We start from the raw sequence: 11,099 nt of genomic DNA, 5'->3' as shown, positions 1-11,099 counted from the left end.
CCTTTAAAGTTGCAAACATAGGTCTGAGTAGGAATGTGTGGCCCTCTGAAAGGGTCATCTTTTCATTTACCTCTTTATCTTTCTTTGGGATCCATGCAGAAACTGAGGGAGAGAAGTGAGGTGTCAAATGAACAGTGTGAGACTAGTAACATTACTGTTTTTAGGGGGATTTGGGGGAAAAGTTTATTGGCTGAAAAGGAGATGAAGGATATTTATAGCATCTTAAAAACAATCACTCTTGAATCCTTTGTGCTGGTTTAAGATGAAGTTTGCTACTCGCTTATGCCTTTTTCCTCCTCCAAAATTGATTTCTTGGGTTTCACGGAGCTTTGTGACTTACAAATTGCCACCTTAGGTTTCTCTAGTCTTATTCTGTTTGTCACCATTCCCATTTGATTTTGTTTCTATAGTATCCTATAGGTCCTCATGGTCCAAAGCTCTCTGTTTTTATAGCAACAGATACTGAGTATAGGAATTTTGAAGACTCCTTCAAAGGTTGGAACTTCACTACCTGTGCAATAAATGCTTTTCCATTTACCTGCTAATTTGAAGCCAACATAGCTGAGCCAATGGAAATGACAAAACCACATATACACTGCAGGCATCAGAGGAACCATCCCTGTTCCTGGCTCCTGTCATTGGATTGATTCAGGCTGTGCTCAGTTAGAGAGGCAACTTTGATTGATTCCATTTTTCCTGTTCCCACTGCAATACCCTTCTGTAGTTAGGCCAGCAAAAAGTAAGGCTGAGATGATTACAGACATATTGCTTTATTTCTTGATGGTAGTAAATTAATGGCTTTCTAGAGAATCTTACAACACGCAATGAATCCAACATTAGGATTTTTTTAAGAACATTCAATTTAGCATAGCCAGGAAGGAAGCAACATTTTTAAAACAGTCAAATTTGCTAATGAGGCCTTTTGTTTGGTCTCTTAAAAACTTGTTGAACCCAATTTCCTGTTACCTCCTCCAAACATTCAAACTCCTTGAACTCCCCATGGAACATCATGAAGAGAAGTCTGGGGAGAAAGTTAGGAACTGGATGAAGCAGAGATATGCTATACACTCATTGTGAAGAGTTGGCCTTGTCAGATATGCAGAAAGCAGTAAATTTGACACTATTAAATGGCAAGAATAAAGGTTTTTTAATAATTTGAGCCACAGAGTAGCCAATGGTCTCTGGCACATGAGGGTCTGCTCTCTTCTTTCATTCTTTCACTCATTCAAGTAAGAGAAATCTTAACAAGCTCACCTGGGAGACCATATCACCCAGGATGAGAGAACATTCTCCATGACTCACAAATAAACCTTAGTCAAGGGACACAAATTGCATGTAGAATGCTGCCTTGGGTTTTGCGCACATTTATAAGCTGTAGGAGTGTTTCTAAGTGGTATTTCCAGCCAGATCATGCATTTTTTCCCTCTTAGTACATGGCTTTGAATGCTACATCAGTGATGCTAATGATGTTGTCTGGAAAGCAAGCTACTGTTTCATTATGAGAAGCAGACTGGGCAGATGATTCCCTATTTCAGCTCCTTCTTTCCAACACATGTACAGCAGTGGGGCCTCTGACTCCAAGCTGTTGTCAATCATTGTATCGGCCTGCTCTGAAAACAGATTTAGCATACTTGGCTTGGAGGTCTAGAAACCCTGGATTTGGATGTCAAACCTTATGGGTGGAAGTAGAAGAACAGTTTTCAGAAGTGAATGATTAAGGGTGGGGAGCTATGAGGGAGCATTTGGAAGCTCATATGCTAGCTGGAATCAGGGAGTGAACTTCAAATGGAAAGGCAATGGAAATCCCCCCACCCTTTTATTGATTTTATGCAAATGGAACTGGCAAGCTCCCACTCCACTCCAAAGTTGTAACTTCCCATTCAGCAATCGTGTGCATAGGTATGTATTTATTTCCAGAGAATGGTTGACATGGTTGGTGGGCCAGAGTCTAAATCTTACTGATGTGTTCCCTTGTTTATATGCATGCCATTTTCATAGAGTGCACCATTACAATTGTGGAAGTTGGCTACCCCATCCTTTGAAGTGGAGTATGCATATAGCTATGGAAGTATGCACATAAGGTGACACTGTGCACAATTAAACACTTAAGAGCCCAACCCCAAATGACTTCATACATACAATGAAGTCTGGGTGCATAAAGGAACAAATAAATGAAAGAGGAAAACAGAAGTCTGAATGACAAAAGGGAAATCTGGTTAAAGCTTTCACAGCTGGGGTACAGATGTGCCTGCCACAAGTAGACTGAGGAAAGGAAAAAAACACCACATACTTTGTGGAGTGAAAGGGTGTGCCCATTTGGGCATCACTTCTTAATTAAAAATTGCAAGGGTGTTTCTCCCTGTTAGCAATGGCTTAGGAAGGATGACATTATTCTATACCAAGGAGAGACTAAAGGATCTCAGCTCAGCATCTGTTTGGGGCTGATTTCTCTAATCTCATCTTTAGATATATAGACCCTCCCTGTTAGTGCTGCCTGCCAATCATGCTCACGGAGCATAACAAACAACAGAGCATGGGCATGATATGAAATAGATTCCTGCAGCACACATCGGGATCACTCAGATGAGGGAAAGAGACAATTAGGAAACTTTGACACTGAGATTGGCACCTTGGACTAGCCTTCCTGGATTAGTCTGATAGAATGGCTTGGTGCATAAAGTAAGAACTTTCAGAGACATTTAGAGGAGGAAGATTTCCTGGGTGACTCCGGGAAAATCAACAACAATATCCTTTTCTGATTTCCACTATTCTCAAGTGGGCCTGAGCACAGAGATCCAGAATGCTAGGGTGTTTGTGAGGAGTGATTAATCAGCAAAGAAGAGTTTAGAAAGCACTTTGTAAAGTGCTACTACTGATCCATTTCCCAAGATTGTTTGGTGCTTACATTAGTTTGTACGACTGAGGAATGTATGTCACTCAAAACAAGTGTGATATTTGGGCCTTTGGGTCAAATGAAGGCACTCTTGGGAATGCTGGGTCAGTGCATTTTGGAGATGCCCAGTAGCATTAGGACCGGCCTGCTGAGGCCTTCTGAAGGAAGCTACTTACAATAATCCGGCCAGAAACAAGAAGGTAACAGCTACAATAGAAACAGGCTTATTTTTGTTCTTTGATCTCATGTAGATCATAACAAATAATCAAAAGCTGATTCCCAAGAGCTTCAAAGCATACCCCCCCAAAAAAAAAACAACAAACAGCTATTGCAAATGAGAGTGGCATGTGCTTACATATACTGTCTTTAACATTTTTTTTTTTGCTTAACAAAACCAAATTTTTTGTTGTTTTTTTTCCTTTTTTTGAATTTTTATAAAAAGAGATCATAGATAGAGGCTGTCAATTCAAAAGAAGGCAGGGTTGGTATGCTCTATAATACAGCGTTTGCAATGGCGTTTCACAAACCGAAGCGCCTCCACGGACACCTCGCAGTCCTGCACGTTCAGCATCTGCAGGTCGAAGCAGTTGGCAGCTACTATCTGTAGGCCCTGTCCCGTGATACTCTCACAGGACTTTAGGCTCAGGCGTTTCAGATTGAAGCAGTTAAGGGCCAGGCACTCTAGGCCAGTGTCCGAAACCAAAGGACACTTCCCAATGTCCAGAGACTTGAGTTTTGTGCAGTTTTTGGCCAGGTATTCTACACCATGGTCCGTGATGCCCTCACAGCCCCTCGCATTGAGGTAGCGCAACTTGCTGCAGTACTTGGCGATATAACGGATGCCCACATCAGTGACCCGACCACAGTGGGCAATACTGAGATAGCGCAGACGAGATTCCAGTTTGGCAATCTCACGCAGGCCAAAGTCACTGACAAAACGGCAGTCACTCACACTCAGCTCTTTGATAGAGCCACAGTAGATCATCAGGTAGCGGAGGCCCTCGTCAGTGATGCGGACACAGCGACGCAGGTACAGATGGGTCAGTTGGGTGCAGTGGGCGGCGATTGTGTGCAGACCCTCATCCTCCAGGACAAAGCAGTCTGTCATATCCAAGTAGCGGATGGAAATCTGTTTGCCATGTAGAGGGGACAGCTTGATAGAGGCTTCCCGGGTCAGACTGATGCAAGTGACTTTAGAGCATCCTATTCAGAGAGAAAAAATATTCTATGATGTCAAAGTGATATGTTATTTCTCCCCCATGACATCAGTTCTATCATTAGTAATCTTGTGTTGAGGGTTGGGGGGAATGATGGGATGCCCACCTCTTCCCTTCAACCACAAAGACTATTACCAATGGTAATGATAGTCTTTATGTTCCCAATTTTTAATTCAGGAGATGAAGGCAGAAGAAGCATTTGCCATATTCATAGTAATCTTGATCCACCTGCTTTTATTTATTTATTTATTTATTTTGGTGAGGCAATTGGAGTTAAGTGACTTGCCCAGGGTCACACAGCTAGTAAGTGTCAAGCGTCTGAGGCTGGATTTGAACTCAGGTCCTCCTGACTCCAGGGCTGGTGCTCAATCCACTGTGCCACCTAGCTGCCCCTGTTCCACCTGCTTTTAAGGGCTCCACATCCTATGTAACTATGGTTAGTACATTTCATTCTTTATTTTTTTCTTTTTGGTGGGGCAATGAGGGTTAAGTGACTTGCCCAGGGTCACACAGCTAGTAAGTGTCAAATGTCTGAGGTCAGATTTGAACTCAGGTCCTCCTGAATCCAGGGCCAGTGCTTTATCCACTGCGCCACCTAGTTGTCCCCAGTACATTTCATCCAAAAGTAGATGCCCTATAACTCACACACATATATGCCTACTTGCTGTTCTCAGGATCAGTCATAGATTTAGAGCTAGAATGAATTTTAAAGGTCATCAAGTCCAATATCCCTGTTTTATAGATGAGGAAATTGAGGCATAGAGGAGAGGTTAAGTGATATATCTAGGACTTACACAGCTAGTAAAAGTCTAAGGCAAGTCTTTCTAACTCCAAGTCCAATTTCCTTTGTTACTATGCCTCAGAAAAGGATGAAACCAAAATACGAATCTAGTGCACAGATAGTGAGAATTAGTGTAGTTCTCTATTCAGTTCCCTCTGTTCAAGGGAAAACAACATCTGAGCTGCATGAGGGATATTATTATATGGGACTATCAGAGGCTGGGGGAATGGGTACCATTTTATATTTTGATGAAGAAGATCTGGGCTCAAATCATGTTTCTGACATGTTAAGTATTGTGTGACCAAGTCCCTTCCCATTTCTGAGCTACAGTTTTTTTCATATGAAAAAAAAATATGGGTATAATAGCCCTGACTCACAGTGTAGTTGTGAGAATCAAAGGAGTAATTCAGATAAAGTGTTTTGCAAACCATAAGGCACTACAGATGTAAGATGTTATTATTATGTATGTGGTTGGGATCTGTATTGGTGGAGAGAATTTCTGTAACAGGAGTTCTCTGTGCTGATGAAATCACAGCTCCTTCCCAGATTAGTATGACAGAGGTGATATATAAAGATAGAATCTTACTTAAAGCAAGTAAAAATAAATCATCTTTCTTTTATCCTCCTCTATCTGATGCTGTAATATTTGGAGTACCTAAAAGGTGAACAGCTTACAATTATGATGTACCAAAAACATGAAACATTTTCTTAGCAACCAGTATCTTTCATCTCCAGCTTATTTCTCCTTCCAAAAACCAAAATCTTCATTTCCTCCTCACTTCCTCAGTTTTATACTCTCTCTGGTTGCAACCATTCATTGCTACATTTATTCCTCTCTGTTACGTTGCAGTTGTCCTGGATACGCTTATCTCTCTTGTCTCTGTTCAGGCCTCCAAGGTCAGGGCAGCGCAACAGAACATTGTCCTTCAGCCTTTCTGTACAGTGTGAACACTCTGAAGGGGTTTCCTCCCACTTCCTGGGGGACTGCCTGCTCAGAAGGTTATCACAGGACTTTCTCCTATCTAGCAGTAAGGAGGTTAAAAAAACAGTCATCCATGTCAGGCAATTATAGGGAGGGAGTAAACCACCCAGCCTGGGAGAATAGAGATATTCCACACATTAAAGGCTGCGGCCCTGCTCTAATGCTCCAATATAATTTCTGTGTTTAGACAGGGAGGAGCACACCTTGAAACCTTGTCTTTCTTTTTTTCTTTAGGCTTTGTACAATACCTGTTGGAAGCCTGGGGTGGGGCCGGGAAGGTTGGGATGGGGCTGGAGTGAACACTCCAACTAAATAGAGGCCTCCAGTCTGTGCTAGATATAAGGCAAGGACAGCCCATCTCTCTGTGTTACGCAATGACTTCGTCCCCTCAGCTCTCAATATGAGCTTTGATTTTCTTTCTTTTGAATTCTACCAGCCCCATCTGCAGCAAAATAATCAATCTGTTACACTTCAGGAAGGCCGCAGTGTTGGGGGGGGGGGGGGCGGGGAATGGACACCTTGATATGAAAAAGAGGAGCTCAAAGTGAATGAGATAGTCATTGAGTTCAGTGAATACAATGATATTCTGGATTTATTCACGTGTAATCGTTTGAGAAAAAGAGATAGGTTCAGTTCTGGTTCAAATGGACTCACTAGTTATCCATTTAGAAAGAAAACCAAAGAAAACAAAACTAGCTTTGCTTAGATTCATGACTCTGGAGGTAGAAGGGAGGGAAAGCAATATTTATATTTAGGTTGAACAAATTAGTGAGGTTTATGCCCATATTGATTCATGGTTTATTTCTGTTAAAGTTGCTGCTAAAATACAATTAACTTCAGCTTCCTCTCATTAGTGGGAACCCATTTCCTCCTCCTTAAGAATGGATCTTTCTCCAAAGCCTGACTAATGGCTTTAAGGGTATCTATCAGCAGCAGCAGCATCACTCTAGGTATAGTATTCTGTTTACCAAAGTGAGGGAGGCAAAATGAAAGCACTGACAATCCTAGTAAGTGGGAAAGTACCAGATTGTGCATTTCAGTTTGCTCTTCCCTTAGAAGAAATACATTTGCATTTTTTAACCTATTAAAATGGCAGGCCATTCTTTACTCATACCCTGCTATGAGTCCTTGGTGAGGTCCAGCTAAATTCAAGGAGGTTCAGCATAAAAGGGGCAACCAACAGCCCTACCCCCAGAACTACAATGTATAAAGGCCATGTACCATCTGTGTAAGAGGAAGGAGTACTCACACCAGTGAGAAATTGAATCTTCAGATTAAATGATAGCCAGCATTTTTATAGCACTTCGAGATTTATCAAGCACTTTACATATTATTTTATTTAATTCTCATAATCACCCTGTGAAATGGTTACTATTATGATCCTCATTTTACAGATGAGGGAACTGAGGCTGGGAGCAGTTAAGTGACTTGCTAGTAAGTGTCTGACGCAAGATTTGAATTCAGGTCTTCCTGACTCCACATCTAGTATTTTCTCCCATATGTCACCTCTCCTAGATGCACCAACCTTTGGCCAAGGCAGTTTTACCTGGTATTTTCATGTCTTTAAAAATAGGTCAAAGTACAATCTAGCCATTATCTAGTGACTTCCTTTTGCTAGGGAAGCCTCTCTGATTTTTCTCTTCCTCTCTGTTATGCTTTTATTGAGTTTCCAGATTACCCCAGAACTGACAACATATGAAGTAGAGCCACCAGCAGCTGCCTTTGGAGGCCTTGAGGAGGTTGCCAGGTAATGGCTTAAGCGTCTGGTGGCAGAGCTGCCAAGAAATAATTAGCCAGCCAACCCAGAAGAGCCAGGAATGTGCCTTTCCCAGCACGGCCAGGGTGGATACTCTATGCCAGAATTATAAAGTCTCCCTGTCCCAGATGCATCTTCAATTGTGCTACCTCTCCGAAGGCCAGATTAGGAGGATCTCTAAGCAGAGACAGGACTTCCAGGATGAATTAGCTATCATATATACATGTACATACACACATACATAAATATGTATGTGTGTATGTATATCATACACATGTGTATATGTAATATATATGTACACACATCTACATCTACATCTAAATGCTGTAGGGAGAACAGCAAGGAGAATCAGGGAACTTTCAAATTGAAAGGGCCTCAGAGGCTATCAGTTTCACCTTCCAAGAAATGAAGAAAAAGGCCCATAGAAGTCAAATGACTTGTCCAAGATTAGAGTTTGTAGCAGCAGAAATGGGACTATACTCTAGTATAACATCCATCCTCTCAGGGAAATGTTCCCAGGTATTTATGTTGCTACTCTGTCAATGCCAGTGGCTTCTTCCCAATCATGACTAACTGAACATTCAGTTCTGAGACAAGAATGTAGCTGATGTGGCCCTGCCGTGAAGCCAGCTGATCCAGGAGAGTCACTAGATGCTCAGGAGCCAGGAAAAGAGTATAAGTAAAAGAATGGCCTGTCATTTTAATAAGTTAAAAAATACAGATGCATTTCTTTTAAGGAAAGAGCAAACTGAGGAAGTCTGATAGTGCCTCAGATTTTGTTAGTGGTATTAATCACTGAAGACACTAGGCTATGTTTATTTACCTAGTAACATGGTTTTTATCTTTATTCTCTCTCTCTCTCTCTCTCTCTCTCTCTCTCTCTCTCTCTCTCTCTCTCCCCCCCCTCCCTCTTCCCCCCCCCTCAAATCCTTCAAGGTACCATCCATACTTTTCAATTACAATAAAATCTTTAACATATCTTGCTGTTATCAACCTCTCAACCATTCATCCCATGCCTAGGATGTGAATGAGATGAAGAAAAGACGGAGTTAGCCATGAGGGTTCAGCCTTTGGTGCCCAGTAGGTCCTCTGGGCTTTAATCTTCATCTCCAGAGAGATTTTGAAATGATTCAGGATGGCAGGGCCTTGCTATCTGTCGGAAATAAATTCTTCTGGTTCATTGGGTCTGTCTTTCACACCAGAAACAAAGACCTTAATTATCAAAAGATATAAAATTCACATGGCTGGTGATGTTTCATTTTGTCCTCAAGGATTTGTTGGTATCCACCAGATACTCAAATTGTAGAGGAATATCTTACATGTATCTGTTTAGAACATTTTAGATCAGAAGAGATCTTAGAGAAAGTGCTATGCTGGAGTGTTTAACTGCTAATGGGACAAAGGTGAAAGGAAAAGGAATAGTGAATATACAGTAATGCAAAGACTCTGGGCTACATTCTGTGCATTGGATTACCACTGGCCCCTCCCCTTTCCCCTTAGTAGTAAGTGCAACTTACTACTTCTTTTCTCTCAAAGGAAGGGTCTAAGGCAAATTGCCAGCACCCTCAGTCCATGCCCTATGCAAGTCTATGTGTGCATGTAAAGAACTGTGGAATTGTGTAGTGGCAGGAGTAACAGAATAACCATAAGAGTTTGGTAGTAATAGTGTACTAGTTGTAGTAGCAACAATAGTAGTAAGTAGTAGTAGTAGTAACTAACATTACGCAAGGCACATAATAAGAGCTTCACAACAATCTTGGGACTACTACATACCACTACTACAACATACTACTACCACCACCACCACTACTACTTATACTACTATTACTACTGCTACTACTGCTGCTACTACTACTACTACTACTACTACATACCACTACTGTTATAGCACTAGCTATATAAACCTGGGCAGGTCACATGCCTTAACCCTGTTTGCCCCAGTTTCCTCATCTATAAAATGAGCTGAAGAAGGAAATGGCAAACCATTTTAGTATCTTTGCCAAGAAAACCTCAAAGGGGATCATGAAAAATAGGGTATGAATAAAATGACTGAACATACTACTACTACTAGTACTACTAACAGTACTAGATGCAGCAGCAGTAGTAAAAACAATAATTATAGTTTGCACTTATTTAAAACTTTAAGGTTTGAAAAGCTCTTTACAAATGTTATTTCATTTGGTCTTTGCAACAATTCTGGGACTACTACTAGTGGTAATAGTAACAACAACAACAACAACAACAACAACAACAATAGATAGCACTTGTACAAGATTTTAAGGTTTGTAAAAATCTTTAAAAATGTTATCTTATTTGATCCTCACAGCAACCCTGGGAGTTTAGTGCAATTATTATTCCCATTTTACAGATGAGGAAAGCTGAACAGATATTAAGGGAATTATTTGCCCAGAACCACATAGCTGAGGCTGAATCTGAACTCAGTTCTTCTTGAATTCAGGTCCAGGGTTTTATCCACCATTCCACCTGGCTGCCTAGTGTTTTCTACACATAGAATATTAGAATTTGAAGGGTCTTAGTCTAACCCTTACTCAAATATAATGAACTCGAATAAGCAGGGCACACTGGATAGAGAGCTGGACTTGTTGATATAAAGTCTTGGGTTCAAGTTGTACCTTTGATAATACTGGTTGTGTGACCCTGGTCAAGTTATCCGACTTCTCTAAACCACAGTTCAATATCTGCAAATTGGGGCATTTGGACCAGATGACCTGTATAGTCCTTTCTAACTTTAAAGCTACAATCCTTTGCTCTTTTGATCTATAAATAACATTTTTAAGAAATTGGAAAACCTCAGTGATGGGGAACTCACTATTCTCCTTTTTGGAAGGCAGCTCATTTTAGGGTAGCTCTACTTGTTGAACAAAAATGGATCCCCCTTCATAACTTACACCTGTTGTTTCAAGTTCTGCTCACATTATGGCAATGACAAGGTTGTTTTCAAGGAGACGTTCTTTGCAATTTAGCTAAATCCTCACCTGGTGCTGGATGTCTCTGCTAAAAGCCATGTCTTCATTTGTCTTGCTTCTGAGTGTTCATCCCCTTCCTGCCAAATCTACTTCCTTCTAATTCTCCCAGCAACCTTATCACATAGCATCTTCACAGTCTTGCAAAGCTCCATTACAACTCCATAGTATTAGAGAAATTGTTTGTCTGGATAGTGTCTTTGTAATACTTCCCCTATGATATAGCCATAAGTTCACTGATTTAAATGTCTTTGTTACTAAATGTGTTTTTACATGGAAAACTCAAATAAAGAAATATTCAGACCTATTTCTGAATAAGCCAAATTTTCAATCACCCTTAATGCTCTGCTCTAAGAGAGGCTGAATATGCACATTTTAACCATATCACTTTTCACACTTTAGTGGAAAATATATAAATACATTATAGGAAATATGTTCTCTGAGGGTCTGTGGTCAGGTAGTATGGTTTAGTGATCAGAGAATAAA

At 40.9% G+C, this 11,099-nt stretch overlaps 1 protein-coding gene across 1 annotated transcript in view; it reads right to left on the bottom strand.

Annotated features, from left to right (window-relative positions):
* Positions 1-776: 776 nt before the first annotated feature.
* The window catches only part of FBXL7 (F-box and leucine rich repeat protein 7), a 503,869-nt gene continuing 493,546 nt past the window's right edge, over positions 777-11,099 (bottom strand). The window contains exon 4 of the mRNA XM_043975574.1: positions 777-4,096. Within this exon, the coding sequence (XP_043831509.1) occupies positions 3,360-4,096 (737 nt within the window). The 3' untranslated portion in view covers positions 777-3,359. The remainder of the gene's footprint in view (positions 4,097-11,099) is intronic.

This window comes from Dromiciops gliroides, chromosome 1 (genome assembly GCF_019393635.1).
Source record: "Dromiciops gliroides isolate mDroGli1 chromosome 1, mDroGli1.pri, whole genome shotgun sequence".
NCBI classification, from domain to species: Eukaryota; Metazoa; Chordata; class Mammalia; order Microbiotheria; family Microbiotheriidae; genus Dromiciops; species Dromiciops gliroides.
Note: the sequence above shows the minus strand (reverse complement) of the source record. Positions and strands in the feature narration are given on the sequence as shown.